This window comes from Vicia villosa, linkage group LG1 (assembly GCF_029867415.1).
Source record: "Vicia villosa cultivar HV-30 ecotype Madison, WI linkage group LG1, Vvil1.0, whole genome shotgun sequence".
NCBI lineage: Eukaryota > Viridiplantae > Streptophyta > Magnoliopsida > Fabales > Fabaceae > Vicia > Vicia villosa.
Genome location: NC_081180.1, coordinates 184,333,778 through 184,352,160, shown reverse-complemented (window position 1 = coordinate 184,352,160; position 18,383 = coordinate 184,333,778). Strand labels below are relative to the sequence as shown.

Sequence of the window (18,383 nt, the reverse complement as noted above, 5' to 3'; positions counted from 1 at the left end):
ATTTTTTTACTTTAGCGAAAAACAAGTTTATGAAAGAATTAGAGAAGAAATATTGGAAGAAGGTTTCTATTGAAAAAATTGATGTAAGTTAGAAAAAAAAAATTATATCCATCAATTTCTCTATAATTGATGCCACACTTGAAGAAATGAACTCATTTCAAAATTTCCAAAAATATTTAATTAGACACTCAAGATTTAAGATTCAACAAATGAGTTGTTACCTAGCTTTTTTTCTCTCTTGGGAAAGAAGAAACTAGTAGTAAAACATTATGCATATATAGAAGAGAAAGTGCCCCCACCTCCCACTTACAAATACCAAAAACTTTTATACTAAAAATTTGAAGAATGAAAGAAAAAGAAAGCAAGAAAGAAGGCAAAGCTAAGTTGCCTTTGATACTGGTCTAATAGTCCTGCTTGTCAGCACATGCAATCCACTTTCTACAACAAAATCCACTTTGGACCCCAAATTTATTACCTCTCCCACAAGAAAAGCACATCACTCACATCTTCCATATATTTCACACACCTTACTTCCTCTACACCTCCTCTCTCCTCTTTCTCTCCTCTCTCTCTCTCTCCCTTTAGACCAAACTATCATCTATCTCATCTTCCAATATTCACAATTTTCATTCAATAACACCTATGATCATCAACCCTTCTCCCTTTTATATATTATCATCATAACAAACCCTAGCTTCCATGTTCCATCCATATAACTATCTTACTACTCACTCACTCACTATTGAATTTTAGCTTCTCTTCTCTTTATTGCTTTTACTTACCCTATAAGAAAGTTGATAATATCATAAAGATGAGAACAGGAAATTGTTCTTTGCAACAAGGCTTAACTACAGATGCTGCAAACATAGTAAAGCAAGCAATAACCCTAGCAAAGCGCCGCGGCCATGCGCAAGTAACACCACTCCATGTAGCAAACACCATGCTTAGTGTTACAAATGGTTTGTTAAGAACAGCTTGTCTTCAATCTCACTCTCACCCTCTTCAATGTAAAGCCTTAGAGCTTTGCTTCAACGTCGCGCTCAATCGCTTGCCAGCGACGACTTCTAGCCCTATGTTAGGTTCTCATCATTCTCAATCTCAGTATCCTTCTTTCGCAAATGCTTTGGTTGCTGCCTTTAAGCGCGCTCAAGCTCATCAACGCCGTGGATCGATTGAGAATCAGCAGCAACCGCTTTTAACGGTGAAGATTGAGCTTGAGCAGCTCATTATTTCAATTCTTGATGATCCTAGTGTTAGTAGGGTTATGAGAGAAGCAGGGTTTAATAGTACTCAAGTGAAAACCAATGTTGAACAAGCTGTTTCCTTGGAAAACACTTCTTCTATAAAGGAAAACAATGATCAAACTCTCTCTTCTCAATCTCAAGAGAAAGTTTCCAACAAAGCATTGGTTTTGGATCCAACTAGGGTTGAAGATATCAACAGTGTTGTTGAGAGTTTAAAGATGAATCAAAGAAAAAGTGTTGTTGTTGTAGGAGAGTGTGTGAGTAATCTTGAAGGTGTAGTTAAAGGAGTGATGGAAAAATTTGAGAAAGGAGAAGTTGATGAGTCACTTAAAGGTGTTAAGTTTGTGTCACTTTCTCTTTGTGACTTTGGCAATGTTTCAAGGGTACAAGTTGAGGAAAAAGTTGAAGAGCTTAAGAAACTAGCAACAAAGAGTTTTCATGGAAAAGGGTATGTTTTGTATCTTGGAGATCTTAAATATTTGTTTGATTATAAAAAGCAACAAGGGATTAGAGGATATTATTCTTCCATTGATCACATGATAATGGAGATTGGAAAACTTGTTAATGGTGTTGGAGAAAATGGAAAGTTTTGGTTGATGTGTATTGCTACTTTTCAAGCTTATATGAGATGTAAAAATGGACAACCATCACTTGAAACTATTTGGAATCTTCATCCTATCACTATTCCTGCTGGAACCTTGAAATTTAGTCTCATCACTAACAGGTAAATTTAACATGCAATTCGTCCAGTTAAGTTAAGCCAGATCAGTTGATAGCTCTGCATGAATATCATACTAATGGGCGCGGTATCGAATCCGCCACAAAAATATTAACATGCAATTTGGTAAAGTTTGATATTAATTGATTTTTACTATGCTATGTGACTTTAACTGCATCATTACTTTTATTTGAAAAACTGTTTCCTTATGAGTGATTATTTATCTCAAAATGAACATTGGGAAAGGGATAAATAATGGAATTGTCTTTTGCTTCTTATAGGTTAAAACTTCAACAGCAAAAAATAGTAAGAAAAAGAAGGAAAAAACTGTTTATTTTTTTTCTTCTTTTACTATATATGAGAATGGAAAAAATGACAAAAGATATTACAAATTTGTGCACTGAAACCAAAGACTTGTCAGTCATTACAATTTTGCTTTTTTGATTGAGTACAACTTATAAGCTAGGAAAGAGGCTTTTCTTTTTAAATATTTACATAAATATTTTTTAAAAATAATAATTTTTATTTTATTAACATTTTACTTAATATTTGATATAATTTTCTCTTTTTGTTCTTAGTGGTATAGAAAATGAGTCAAGAAATGAAAAAGATGAGACTAGAACAAGCTGGCTATTGCATGAAGGAGTAGGAGATGATCAGATAACTCAAAAACAACAAGAAACTGCTTGTTTTGGAGAACCTTCAAGAAAAAATGAGACTGAAGTTAGAAGCAGCTTGCAGAGAATGAGTTCTTTCAAAAGTGATTCTTCAAGTTCAAGTCTTCCTGCATGGCTACAACAATACAAAAATGAGAATAAAGGAATCACCAATAATGATCAGGTTTTTGTTATTATCTTATCTCAATCTTATTTAGATAATATTCCAATTATTTTTTACCATACCCTACAAATCAAAATAAACATTAAAGTAATCATCACGGGTCACATAAAGCTTTCACGATTTCGATCAGTACAGATGTTACAATAGTGATTGCAACTGTTTTGGTGTGAATTAACTACAGTTTTTTTAAATCATAAAAATAGTGAATGGTATTGGTCAGCACCTTCTGATACCGTTTTATTTTGACCGTTTTCGTGGTGACAGATCGTATTTTAGATATTAAGATATTTATAAAAATTTGTGATTAGTTAAAATTAATTATTTTTGTTGTGTATTCTAGGAGAATTGTGTTCAAGTGGGAGACCTTTGCAAAAAGTGGAACAACTCTATGTGTGGTTCAACCCAAACACAAACCTATCATTGTGATGATAAAATCCTCACATTATCTTCAGCATCACCTTCTTCATCCACTTCAGGATTCTCCTATGAGCAACAACAATATCCAAATGTGTCACAAAGCGATCGCGATCGTTCCGATCACCAATTTTGGATATCTCAAATTCAAAGTGGAAGCAAGTTCAATGAACCTTCTAACCCTAATTCAACTTCTTCTAGTGAGCTTATGGAAATGGAGCAAATTAACAAGTTCAAAGAGCTCAATTTAGAGAATATGAAAACTCTATGCAATGCTTTGGAGAAAAAGGTTCCATGGCAAAAAGATATAATACCGGAAATCGCGAGCACGGTTTTGCAATGTCGATCCGGTTTGACAAAAAGAAAAGGAAATTTGAGAAACATTTATCATGATCCTAAAGAAGAAACATGGTTGTTTTTCCAAGGTCTTGATTTGGAAGGTAAAGAGAAAATAGCAAAAGAATTAGCTAGGCTTGTGTTTGGATCTTACAACAATTTCACTTCAATATCATTAAGTAGTTTTGCTTCAACAAGAGGTGAATCAAGTGAGGAAAGTAGAAACAAAAGATCAAGAGATGAAGCAAGTTGTAGTTTCATTGAAAGATTTGGTGATGCAATGGCAAATAACCCTCATAGGGTTTTTCTAGTTGAAGATATAGAGCAAGTTGATTATTGTTCACAACTTGGTTTCAAAAGGGCTATTGAGAAAGGAAGAGTTTTGGATTCAAATGGTGAAGAGGTTGGTTTTTGTGATGCTATTATTATTCTTAGTTGTGAAAGTTTTAGTTCAAGATCAAGAGTTTGTTCTCCTATACAAAGATCCTCTCAAGAAGACAAAGATGATAATGATGATGATGATGTTAATGTTGCTACTTTGGAAGAAACAAGTTCTTATGTTTCTTTGGATTTGAATATTTCTATTGATGATAATTATGAGGAGGATGATAGGTTAGTTGATGAAATTGGGCTGCTTGAATCCGTAGACAGAAATATTCTCTTCAAAATTCAGGAATTGTGAAGAATTTTTTTTCATGAACACATAGTCTTTTTCTAGCTAGGAGTTTCTTAATTTCCTATGTTCTTCATCATGTCTTTGTATTTCTTAGCCATTAATTTTAGTTCCCTTTAATTTTATTATGTAACTAGATGTATATTAGTAGGTATATGTACTATCTCTTTTATAGGAGTTTGAAACTTTCTATCAAATCATTTTTTTTTAGCATTTTGCCTAAGAAAATATATATTTTTATCAAAAATATTATCTTGTTTTCACTTTACTTTTAACTTTTAAACATTTATGTAATAAATAATAAATTATAAGAAAAATATACTATTTAATTATTATTTTATAATTGTTTGTTTTCAAAAAAATATTAAAGAATTTTATAATTAATACAAATGAAACAACGTTAAATATAATACCGATATTGGAAATACCATTCCTTCTGAGAGATATGATACTCTCATTGTTTCCTCCTTGTCGGAGAAAGAGTGGTTGGTTTGAGAAATTCTTTCACCAAGGGAATTTCTCTTCTAGACTCAAATCAGAAAGTCGCTTCTGATTGGTTTGTAGATGTTGTTGTCTAGGAAGGTGGAAAATGAATTTCTCACTTCCATTCGGGAAGATCCTTGTATAGGGCTCATCGGTTTGAGAGACTTTTTCTCTATAGCCTTTTAAATTTATGCCTAGCATAAGTAGAAAGTTTGGGACCTTAAGCGGAGAAGGGGTTGTTTGTTTGGGAGCAAAAGCTACTAAATAATATTTTTTGGTCACATTGTCATTTCCAAGGAAAGGGATCTCTGGCGGTGATGTCATTGTAAGAATGATGTTTATTCGATTAAATTCCTATGATCTCTTCCTCAATTATAGTATTCAAGAGGATATCTTTTCAAATCAAGTTGGCTTCCTCCTACCTCTCATGTAGAATAGTATGAGTTATTATAAGGTGATTGTATTCTCCTGAAAACATCTTTAGGATATGAAACCTATGAGACAAAATCTTTTTAGACGTTGTGTCTTGGCGGAACCATTTGGTACCTATTGTTCTTTTTTCAGCATAGTGTATTACTCACCTAGTTCCGGATATGGAATCTTCAGGTGGCTAGGGTTAGAATTTTTACATCCCATCATCTTTATTTGTTGTTTGAGTTTCTTAAATTCAATATCAATAGTACTAGTACACTTAGTCTTACATGAACACACCTTACTCACAGTCTCTTCCTGATACTACCCAATAACTTTCTATTTAGGAATTCCTATAAATATGAGAAATCCTCTCACTTTCTCTCAATTAGTAACCCGAATGATCCACTTCAATAAACAACTTAAAGAATGTTGAATTACAACTCAACTAAACAAACCAACAACTATGCCTTATGATATGAAAATAGGCGCTAGCATGGTATACAAGCAACACAACAAACAAGGACTCAAATAAAACCCTAACTCAAAGATATTCAATTAAGCTCGGGGTCTTAAACGATGGAATTAAGTCTCTTTAAATAGAAATCTCAAGGTGAGAAAAACTCAAGAAGTGGGGTTGAATTGTGTTAACTTTTTCTTCTTTTTCTCTTGCAAATCTCTTGTCAGTAATCACGAGGATAGATTATGATTCAGAGTCTGATGATTAACAGTGGAATAAAGTTTATAAAAAATAAAGAAGAGAGCAAGCAAACTCACAAGCAATTATCCCGGTTCCTCTTACATATCAGGAGTAGTCCTGTCCCCTTGCACTTCTAAGGGATTTCCACTATAACTAAATCTGATTACAATTTTCTCAAGCACACAAGCAAGAGACTTCCAATTTCCCAAACACACAAGTAAGTGACTTTAATGCTCAAGCACACAAGGAAGATATTTCCAATGCTCAAGTACACAAGCAAGAGATTTCGAAAGCTCAAGCACACAAGCAAGAGACTTCCAAATACTCAAGCACACAAGGAAGAGACTTCTGACTCAATAACAACAATTAAGAGAATATGATAAACTGCACTTATTATACAATTAAAGGTCTAGATAAAATACAATACAATCAGACGCTAAGACTTTGGGATATCTAGAATATACAAGAGATACGAAATCCTAAGTTAAACTTGTGCTCTTTGTTTTGTTTTTCGAGGTGCAATGTTGTATTTTTCTCCAAGTCTTCAACTCCATTTATAGGGAATAAACAGAGATACATTGGAGAGAACTTCTTCCACAAGTGAGTCTTCAAGAGAAGAAATATCATATCCATCACAAATCTTCCTTATATGGTTAATGCTGTTGCATTGCCCTTTGAAACTCTTTTTCTACAAAAGAAATTATCAATTGAAAATCTTCAGACTTCTGCAATTTTCTGCCAAGTCTTTACGCGACCAGAAGAAGACAAATTGACCTTAGAGTCTGATAGCGACTTGTCAGAAACTCCTTGGTTCTTGAGCTTTGAATGGCTTCAGGTTCTGATCCTTCAGAGTCAACATCTTAGCTTTTAATCCTGCAAAATCTGAGTCTTTAGAGGTTGACTTGAGCAGAGTCTGGGATCTTCAAATGATGACCTCCCGTAGACTTTGATCTTCAAAAGATGATTTCTTCAGAGACTGACTCTTTAGAGTCTGAGCCTTAGAATCTATATCTTTAAGCTTCTCTTTGAATGTTCAGTGCAATATTAGAATTGACTTTTAATTAGTATATTAATCTTTGTGCCTTCACACTTGAACACGCATTAGTCTACCCAATTGTTCTTTAAATACTTTGTTATCATCAAAACTTAAGGAATATGGTACACAACAATTTTGTTCCAACAAATCCCTCTACTGGACTTTCCTCTAATGGGAATAATATTTGATCAGTAGATAAAGTGGAGATTTGGTTATGATATGTTTTCCAAAACAGCTCCATAACAAGATTTGATTTAATTTGATTTTAATTCAAATTTAAATCACTACTACGGAAAAGGGCTACCAAAGCGCTTTTTTGGGCTACTAAAGCGCTGCCAAAGCCAGCGCTGCCGTAGGTAACGACAACGCTTTTGAAAGCGCTCTGGTAGCCCCCCTATAAGAGCGCTTTTCCAGAAAAGCGTTCTGGTAGCCCCCCCTATAAGAGTGCTTTTTCCAGAAAAGCGCTCTGGTAGCCCCCCTATCAGAGCGCTTTTTCTGGAAAAAGCGCTCTGGTAGCCCCCCTATAAGAGCGCTTTTCCAAAAGCGCTTTCGTAGGTTGCGTTTTTTTAATTTTTTATGCTTTTTTTTAATCTTAGGCAGCGCTTTAGTAATAAAGCGCTTTAGTAGGTGGCCCTTTAAGAGCGTTTTTTAAAAGCGCTGTCGTTGCTAAATGAGGTATTTTAAAGTGCAACCTGTAATTTAAGCCTCCCAGTTTGACCTGTAATATTTTCGACCTGTAATATATTTTCAACGATATATTTTCAACCATACGTAGGAGAATATATATATATATATATACTAATATAATACCATTATAATATCCAAAATTATATATATACATCATTATAGTTCCTGTGAAACAAACTAAATCATGTAAAGTATGATATATATATATACTGAAAGTTTCACATGTAACTAACTCATCCAAATTCAGGATAATTAGTATCAACTTTCATCCACTGTGGTGAGTCTGCCGGATGTCGCAACTTTCCATCAATAATTTTTTCATCTGCATGCCAAGTCAAGTGTCTTGAATTGGTTTCACTACGATACATGCGTCTAAATCTCGGAATTATAGGAAAATACCATAAGACTTTGGCCGGAGACAAATTTTTCTTATATCGAGGGGCACCGCATTTAGGACACTCATTAAACGCTACATACTCGTTTCGAAACAAAACGCAATCGTTTGGACATGCATGTATCTTATCATAGCTCATGCCAACAACATCTTTTTGGCTTCATACGTTCGATTGGTAAGAACATTATCCTCTGGTAGCATATCTTTCATAAGGGCTAATAACTCTGTGAAACTTTTATCCAACCATCCATTGTCCGCCTTTAAGTTGTACAACTTTAACACCGCAGAAAATCTTGTGAATTTTGAACAACCATCATACAACGGTTTCTCTGTATCGCTTACCAACCTCTCGAACATTTTGGGACAATCCTCAATATCTTCTTTAAGCGCTTCTGTAATCTCTTCCACTCGATCATAATCGTATGTGTCTGTGCAATCGTCGTTTGAAGCATACTTCGTATTACACCTCGACTCAACATTCCCGTTACTTTTCTCACCATGCACACTCCAAACTGTATAACTTCTATCAATTCCAAACCGTAGTAAATGCGATGCCAACTGATTCCCGTCAACCTTACCCCCATAACAACAACCCATGCAAGGACACGCCATTCGAATCGGGTCTTTGGAGTGCGCAACCGCAAACTTAACGAATTCCCATACCCCTTTCTCGTACTCTTTCGACAATCGGTTTGAATTCATCCATGTCTTATCCATGTCTTAATTAAGCTAAACAAAAACGATCAAACTTTCACTCTTCACAAGTAACCCCTATAGCGAATTCAATTCACAAAGTTAGTAAGTTCATCACTTAACGATTAACGAAATTGACATCAAGAATATTCCACATGTCGGAATAATTAGCAAAGCTCTTGAGCCTCTTTCATTTATTATTTGAAAGTAGATAACATGACTATAGTTTTTGTTAGAAATCATAAGCCAAGAAATTGATAGTGCATGAAAAATAGAAGAGCAACTTATTATCTTGGAATTTTGTATCCTATATTAACTCTCTAAACACATAAAACTAATGAGCTATCAAGGAGGGTACTCTTATGTTTGTAGTTTACCATTAAACAAAATATTAAAATCAAGTGGTTACAAAAAGTAGGTGCATGTGATCATATTATAACACATCATAATGTCAGTATAATGCGTTTATGTCAAAACCCAAAGTATAAACGGAATGAATCCGGAGCAATAAAACGCAACATATATAATCACACAATTTCAGAAAAATTCATCATAATACCAGTAATTTGAGAAAGAAATTTACCTCGGATGTTACCGAACTCAAGAAAACGCCAAACGTCGACCTAGGCCGGGAAACGATCAAACTTTCACTCTACACAAGTTACTCCTATAGAAAATTCACAAAGTTAGTAACCACCAAGACAAAATCGATTAAACAAATGAAATCAACAATAGTTTGAAGTGTGTACATACTCGTAAATATGTAGTACCAGAGTCAATGATACGAGCTCCAAAGAGATCCAAAGTTATCAATCCAGTCAGACCTATACAAGAAATTCAATGCAATGTATGATTATACATTTACATGGAAAACATGATTATCAAATCCAAAGCGCAAGAAGAACATATAACCCACTTAGAGGCAATATTAGGAGAAGGTAAAAAGTACGACATGCGACTAAACCCCAAAAATTCCACTTTTGGGATAACGTATGAGAAATTCTTAGAATAATACCTCGCAAAGAGGGGGATATAGGTTAACCAAGAAAGTGTTAACAAACATGTGGAGGATGTAAGAATCGTGTATGTAATTGAGATCCCTAGTTCTAGGATATTTAAGACTAGGAAGATTGGTATAAAAGGTTGTAGGAGGGGACTCTAGCAATCAATTAAAACCTATTTTATTATACTTTATATAATATATGAGTATTGCAAGCGGGTAGTGTGTAAACTAATGAAGTAATAGCTATTGACATTTATTATACTTTATATTATACTTTATAGGGTTAATTAACTTTTTCGTCCCTTTAAATATTTCAAATTTCGTTTTTAGTCCCTCCAAAATTTTCCTTCAAGAAATCGTCCCTTCAAAATTTTTCTTCCGAACTATTGGTCCCTAACGTCAAATTTCGTAGCTAATCGGTGGCTAAAGTCGTAGCTAATCTCTAGCAAATTTGACGTTAGGGACCAATAGTTTAGACGAAAAATTTTGAAGGGACGATTTCTTAAAGGAAAATTTTTGAAGGACTAAAAACGAAATCAGCAATATTTAGAGGGACTAAAAAGTTCATTAACCCTACTTTATATAATATATGAGTATTGTCTCAAAAATCTTGAAGAAAAGGAAGAACTCTTAAGTAGAAAACTTTCATCTTTGTACACTTATACTCCTCCCTTAAATGGAAAACCATCTGATCCTCTTTGCCCAATCACAACCCTCTATCATATCTGCCATAGAAACACAATCTTAAAAATAAAGAGGTTCATAACCAGAAGCACGTAGTTCTGATCCACATTACAAAGAAATGCAATTAAAAATGCAGTTCTCTAAGTGTCAAATAAAACCCTTAAAATGCAGTTCTCTAAATTCACATGATAATAACATACACAACTCTTTGACAACATATAATATAGTTACTCCTTCACCACATTTTCTTAAGATATCTCAGTAACATCCACATCAACATATTGAAACCAATAAAACCCTTAATTATTGTAATATATCCTTGCAAGCAGCACATGAATTCATTAATTGATGTATACTATTCTATTTGACTTAAAAAATTAGTCTTTGCAAAACATGGATTTACACTAAAATGAAAAAATAGAACAATTATTTATACTAATTGCCAATGAAGGTGGCCATGATAAAGCACTCCCACCAAACTATCTCAACTGCTAGGATAAGCCTAATTGAAACATCAGAACATAGCCAATCAAAGGGGGCTAGCCTATAATTTAAGGTTGGGGTTGACAGGAACCATTCGGCAAAATAATCTAGGTATAGATGTCAATAGGAGTGTCAAGAAGGTTGAAGAAGTGAGAAACAGGCAGAAGATTGAACAAAACCCTAAATCTGGAGAAGAAGATTTTACCTGAAAACAGTGATGCCGGAGAAGAGAGGTAACAGCCACGAGACGGATGGAGACGGACGGAGGCGACGCGAACGGAGACGAGACAGACGGAGGCAATGAGACGGACGGCGGCGATGAGACGGACGGAGTTGGTGAACAGAGTTATCGCGAATTGATGGAGAAGAAGATACAGAAGCTAGCGTATCTGAAAGAATAAGCCAAAATTTTTATTAATTTTAATTATAACATGGGGTACCAAAGCGCTTTTGAAAAGCGCTCTCTAAGCATGGGGTACCAGAGCGCTTTTGAACTAAAAAGCGCTTTCGTAAGGAAAGGCTATAAGAGCGCTTTCGTAAGCGCTTTCATACGTCAATCTATAAGAGCGCTTTTCAAAAGCGCTTTTGTAGGGTATTCACTTTTTTTAGTGAAATTTTTTTAAAAGGCTATGAGAGCGCTTTCACTAAAAGCGCTTTCATATTTCCACCTATAAGAGCGCTTTTCAAAAGCGCTTTCGTAGGGTATGCACTTTTTTTTAGCGAAATTTTTTTAAAAGGCTATTAGAGCGCTTTCACTAAAAAGCGCTTTTGTAAGGGCGATTTTAAAAGACAATTTTGGCGTAGTGAATATCCAAATCTAAGCACCTCAAGTTTTCCTGCGACAATTTATTTTCAAGGTTATTTACATTTTTTATCTCGTGTATTTTTCTTAAAATATATATATTTATAATAGAATAAATTAGAAAAAATATATATTTATGACTTTAATATTTTGATTAATAGTTGTTATTGTTGTTTTTAATTTTTTTAATGATAATCCTAAAACCTATTGTTAATTTTAATTTTAAAATAAATTATACAAGGGTAAAACATGTATTGAGACTAAAGTGAGAAAAACTTAAATATGGGTATAAATAAGTGGAATAATTGAGCAAAAGGGAGGACCAAGAGAGGTGGTGGTTGATTCTCTACTCATTCTCATAAATTAGAAAAAAATAAAATCGGAAATAGAAAAAAGGAGATTCTTCTTCTGGAAGGAAAACCTAACCCGATTCTTTTCTTCCCATAGATTTCACTCGATCGCCTTCAACCACATCCATCGTCTTCCTTCTTTTCTTCTAGAAACACCTTCGGAAACCACTGAATCTCACCTTCAAACTCTCTCTAACCGACACAAACCCTCAAATAGCACTATTCCGTACCACAAACCGCAAACCCCTCTTATCTTTCTCGCCTGATTTCTCTCTTCACCTTTGCAACACCTCAACATCATCACCAACGACCTCTTCTTAATAAATAATTGGATTAAAAAAGGAAAATAGAGTGTACAATCTTTTTATCCTCAAATAATCGAGCGCAAAGTTTACACTTTGATGGAAACAATTATTCGTATTATGCAAAAAAAAATTAAACAATTTTTCATAGTTAAATAAATTACTTTTCACAATTAAAACCAAGGCCATTTTCAAAATTACTCAAGTTTACTTCAATTATTTTTCTTAATCAAATCGGATGAAAAATGACAATTTGATGCACATCCATTTGATCCCAGAATAATCTGACGCAAAGTGTATACTTTGTTCCAACCGATTATTTGTCTTCCGCCCGAAAATACCTAATTAAACTTGGATTAAAAATTACAATAGGATGCACATCCTTTTGATTCCTAAGTAAACGGACGCAAAGTGTACACTTTGTTCCAACCAATTACTAGATTTTGCAAAGACAATTTTCATAAATCAAATGTGGATGAAAAAGACAATTGGATGTACATCCTTTTGATCCCTAAATAATCGGACCCGAGGCGTATGCCTTGTCCCAACTGAGCATTTGTATTCCACTAAAAAAATAATTTTAACTCATCAAATACATTTTTAACCCAAGCACGCGATACAAACGAACACTTCAACCTCCCACGGGCGAGAAACAAGAAAAATTTAACCTACAAACAAGAATGTGACCTAAACATATCTAGCTAAAATCAACCTACAAAGAAAGTTGTGCTACTAAGAACTACGCAGCTTTGAGTTCCTCATCGCACCTAGGGATACATTAGAGTGAGAATCAATGTCTCACCAAGTACTCTAATATTAAACCCTAAATTTTCTCCCCATTGTAAATATCCAGTAATAATTAGAAGAAACTATATAACATATGATAACATTCATATTCACAAAACTAACTAAATGATTCCCATTGAGTACAACAAATGTGTGGGGTGCTAATACCTTTCTTGAACATAATCGACTCCTGAACCTAAATTTGGTTGCGATAACCATAATTTTTGCGTCGAGTCACAAGTGATTGACAATCCCGTTTTCCATTTCTTTAGAAAAGTAGGATAATCAAGTTTAATGTGAGAAACTCTTCACATTAATAACATTGTGCTCCTTTGCCTCTGTTAGGTTTGTCTTCATCATTGCTTTTGCTCTGGGGACTAATGTGTAACACCTTATCTGGGACATTTGTCCTTCATTTTTTGTCTAGTTTCATCAAGGATATATTAAAATTTATACCAATAAGAGATATAGCCTCTGATATACTTTCTTCACCTTGGTCTTCATCCACTTCAATGTTGGGCATGAAAGCTAAACGTTTGTTCTTCTTTCCAGACCCGTCATTTAATGTCATCTCAAAGCTAGACTTTCTTCACCGTGATGCTGCTCAGGTCTCGTGCTTCTTCAATAGCTGTAACCTTCGTATCAAACTTCTTTGGTAAATATCCAAGGATCTTTCTGGCCATCTTTTCTTCGGACATCGTTTCTCCCAAAGAAAGGAAGTGTTGGCAATGACACGTAGTTTGATGTTAAAATCTGAAATAAATTCATCTTCATTCATTATTAGATTATCAAACTTTTTAGTGAGGAGCTACATCCTTGACATTCTAACCTTGGATGTTCCTTCATGTGCAGTTTTGAGAATATCCAAAGAATCCTTAGCTTCTGTACATGTATTGATCAATCTAAACATATTTTTGTCAACATCATTCAAGATAGAATTCAAAGATTTGGAATTTCCAAGAGCTTCATTATCTTCAGTATTAGTCCACTCAGCTTATGGCTTTAAGGTTGATGTTCCATCTTAAGAAGTATTCACTGGTTGTTTCCAACCTCTTACAACCGCCTTCCATGCTTTGATGTCCTATGATTTGAGAAAAACAACCATCTTGGCTTTCCAATAATCACAATTGGTTCCATCCAATACAAGTGGTCTATTGACTGATCCTCCGTCTTTAGCCTTGTCCATTTGAACAAAATTTATCTCCATTGAAGCTCACCCAAACAAAACAGGGTGCCTTCTATGATGCCAATTGAAAATTTGTTGGACATAATGTCTAACACAATATTTACAACCAAGTAATGACAATTTAACTTATACAAGACGATGAAGCAGAAAAGCAATAAAGAATACAATAATTATTAATCGTGTTCAGTGCAAACCACACCCACATTCGGGGGCTTTCAACCCAAGAAAGGAAGTTCACTCTCAAAAGTATTAGTACATTTAGTTTTATATGAACACACCTTTTTCACAACCTCTTACTACCCAATAACTATATTTAGGACTCCTCTTAAATTTGAAAATCCCTATCTCTTTCTCTCAATCACTAACCCTAGTGATCAACTTCAATAAACAACTTAAAGAATGTTGAAATACAACTCAACTAAGCAAATCAAAAACTGCGACTTATGATATGAAAGTAGGCGCTAACATGGTATACAATTAACACAAAAAACAAGGAATCAAATAAAACTCTAACACAAAGCTTCAATTAAGCTTGTGGTCTTCAATGATGGAATTGAGTCTACTTAAATTGAATTCCTCATTTGGGCTTTCCTCTAATGGGGATAACATTTGATTAGCATATAAAATGGAGATTTGATTAAGATTAGTTTTACATGAACATATCTTATTCATAACCTCTTCCTAGTACTATCCAGTGACTTTCTATTTAAGACTCCCCCTAAATATGAGAACCCCTCTCACTTTCTCACAATCATTAACCCCGGTGACCAAATTTAATAAACAACTTAAAGAATGTTTAATTACAACACAACTAAACAAATCAACAACTGTGCCTTATGATATGAAAGTAGGCTCTAGTGTGGTATACAAGCAACATAACAAACAAGTACTCAAATAAAACTCTAACACATAAATCTTCAATTAAGCTTTTGGTCTTCAATGATGGAATCGAGTCTCTTTAAATAGAATTCCTCTGTTGGGATTTTCTCCAATTGGCATAAGATTTGATCAATAGATAAAATGGAGATTTGATTAAGATTTGTTTTTCAAAACAACTCCACAACAAGATTTGATTTGAATTCATATTTAAATTTCCAATTCTTTAAATTTGATATTAATAAATTATCAAACAAATTTAATTATTTAGGTTGCTAAAAGATAGCAACAAATCAGTCAAAAACAAATCCAAACGCGCTCTCATAAATCACAAAAAAACGCACCAAATCTTGAACTTCGGTAGGGGCCAGGTGTGCCACACCTACTAAAACATCATGTCCCACATGTTCCCTTTCTTAACCAAAACATCTTGTACACTCCATGTTGTTTTACTTAATGCAGTCAATCCAAAAAAGAAGAACACAAACAAAAAGATAAACCAAGATAACTGATCCACAGGGTGAAAACCTCTACATAATTTGAAGTCCTTGGTGGGACTAACATTGATTAAAATAGATATCGAAATGTTTAAAACAAGGCCTTCCATCCAAACCAGAGAAGATCTGTTTTCAAAAAATTTCAACAAGCTTTAAAAATCCCATATTGAAACCATCCAGACCTGATCTTTTGTCTCCGTCACAAGACCAAATAACCTAATTTAAGTTATCCAAAGAGAAATGAGTCTCCAAAGACATTCTATCCTCATAAGATAACTTCTTGAATGATACTCATGATAAAACTGACCACCTATAGCCAACCTTCTAAAATCTAGACTTAAAATGATTCTTCACTTGTACTTTGATTTCTTCCACACGATCCACCCAACCATTAGCCTTCCCAATACATAACAAGCTATTTATCCAAAATGTTTTCTTCATAAATCTATGAAAGAACTTAATGTTTGAATCCCCTTCTGCGATCCACATATGTCTCGTTAATTGCTTAAGCATACTCTTCTTCACTTGTGTTGCTTGCCAAACCCGACTGGAAGCTTTCACCCTTTTTTCCCCAACACAGTTAGATTTTGATCAGAATCATTAGATTCCAAGAAATGTAAAGCATTCAAATTATGAACCACTGACTCAACCTCCAGATCCAAAATTCCGAACACCTATTGGTTCCATCTTCTACAATGATGCTTAAGTAACTTATGTTTTTCTGAAACAACACGAGTAGCCTTCCCTACCAATCCAAAGGATTTCCGTTGATATTTCATAAAAATAAGAAACTAAAAATGTTTAATCCAACAGCTAAAAATTTTGAAGGGTTTACGTACCCAACTGGCGACATTTCCTTTGATCCAATTTGCGAAAAGAACGGAAAATTCCTTATTACCAACACCTTGACCAGTGACTTTCCACTTATCAATCATACCCTCTGACAATAAGTATCTACCCAACTGAATCACGGCCTTACCACTCAAATTAAACCACATGAATTTACTTCCAACTGCCAGAACATCAATTAATTCCATATCCTCAATAAAAATACTAAATTCCAACATCTCACTTCTATAAAACTGTTTATTCACACCTTTCGTCTCTCCTTCCTTTTTAACTGCATTAAAATCACCACAAATACACTACTCTCCCACAGAGAGCTTGCTTTTAAAATCAATTAGCTCTTTTCAACAATTCCTCTTATAAAGCCGCATACATGAAGAGTAAACATTAACCAGATACAAATTCAAACCCTTACAATTATTATTAATGCCCACAAATCCTTCCCTCGAGAAACTAAAATTGAAATCAAACAAACCTTCTTTCCACATGATGATAAGTCCTTCAATTCGACCATCAACACCTTTGAAAGTCCACTCCACATCATAAACCCCCATAAAGACACCAGAAAATCCTTCTGAAAACTCTAAACTTTAATCTCTTGCAGCATACAAATATCAAATGATTCCTTTCCTATTATCTTATCCCAAAAATATTATAAGAGAGAAGATTCATATCTAAATGCTTTTAAAAGCTTCCTTATGATCACACCTTAAACGATTTCTTGATTCTAGTGATTTAATCATTTCAACATGAACCTCTTTAACACCTAAAGTTGTAACTTTTGCCAAAATTTTACTCGCGACTTCTTCCCGATCTCTAGCCAAAAACCAAATGTTCCCCTGAATTAGGTCTGCATCCGAAGTAGCTTCGTATCAAATAGAGGATCCTTACGAAAATTGATCTTCAGATGAAACAAAATTGGACTTGGACCATAATGAAATAAATGGATCTGGTTTTTGATTAACAATTTGGGCGGTCTAAGGACTGATTAATAAGAGGATTGAATTTCTCCCACTTCCTGTAGCTGTTGCCTAGACAGAACTAGACAACACTTTTAGAAAATTAGACTTAATCTATGTTTGGTTTCACGTTGAGACACCTAGAATTGATTGTGGACGTCTAGAATTGATTTTAAAGTGTTTGGTTGATCTCGAGCATAATTGATTATGCTTTCTAGAATTGATTCTACTTGAGGCTAGGATTTGTAGCTTTTGATCAAACGTGATTTTTAACTAGAATATATTGTTCAACATTTGAAAAAATTTCTTCAAACATAAATAACTTTACCTTTAACTCACTTTTATTTAGAATCAATTTTACATAATCAATTCGCTAAAAATCATTTTTTTCACCGCATAACCAAACACACGCTTAAGCTTCACATCTTGAGAGTCAAGAGAAATTGTGTTGGACTTGACCACCGATCCATCAGCAAAACTTAATTCGACTTACTCAACCTGAGGCTCACCAATAGGCATCACATTTTCGCCTTGATAAGTTGAAAATAAATCAGCAGATTTAGATCCCACATGCTTACTAATCAACAAATTTATGGTATTAGGAATTGAGTTCTCTTTCCCTACAACATCAGACATACCTTTCTACTTCCAAAATGCACCTTGTGTTGACTCTACTTCTGTCAAATTCATCATCCTATCACTTGACTTCTCTTGATATTCACCATAAAAAGTTCTTTTTGTTTTATGTGAAAAGATTACCAACACATCATTGGCTACCTCCATGTTTCTTGGGTTTGGACAAACCCCTAGTTCTTTTCCCATGTCCAAGACTCAAAGAATAATGCAATATTATTTGTTGATAGCTAATGTTCCTTCATCTTCAACCTCAATAACTGGTGCAATGACATCTTCTTCATAGACTCTAAACTCCTCATCGGGCTTAGACTCAGACAAAGCTTTCTCCAATTTCGAAAAAATGG

The 18,383-nt window shown here is 34.2% G+C and overlaps 1 protein-coding gene across 1 annotated transcript; it reads left to right on the top strand.

The window, feature by feature from the left end:
* The first annotated feature begins 358 nt into the window (after positions 1–358).
* On the top strand, positions 359–4,410 carry LOC131644723 (protein SMAX1-LIKE 3-like). Its single transcript, XM_058915289.1, has 3 exons — positions 359–1,968; positions 2,541–2,802; positions 3,143–4,410. Exons 1-3 carry the CDS (start codon positions 812–814, stop codon positions 4,232–4,234), a joined length of 2,511 nt encoding a protein of 836 aa, XP_058771272.1. The 5' UTR covers positions 359–811; the 3' UTR covers positions 4,235–4,410.
* The last annotated feature ends 13,973 nt before the right edge of the window (positions 4,411–18,383 follow it).

Bases quoted from the DNA above. Each gene is read 5' to 3' on its own strand.
- LOC131644723 (XM_058915289.1), top strand. From the start codon at position 812: ATGAGAACAGGAAATTGTTCTTTGCAACAAGGCTTAACTACAGATGCT. The intron at 1,969-2,540 runs GTAAATTTAACA...TTTTGTTCTTAG, and splicing joins TTTAGTCTCATCACTAACAG to TGGTATAGAAAATGAGTCAA. The intron at 2,803-3,142 runs GTTTTTGTTATT...TGTGTATTCTAG, and splicing joins GAATCACCAATAATGATCAG to GAGAATTGTGTTCAAGTGGG.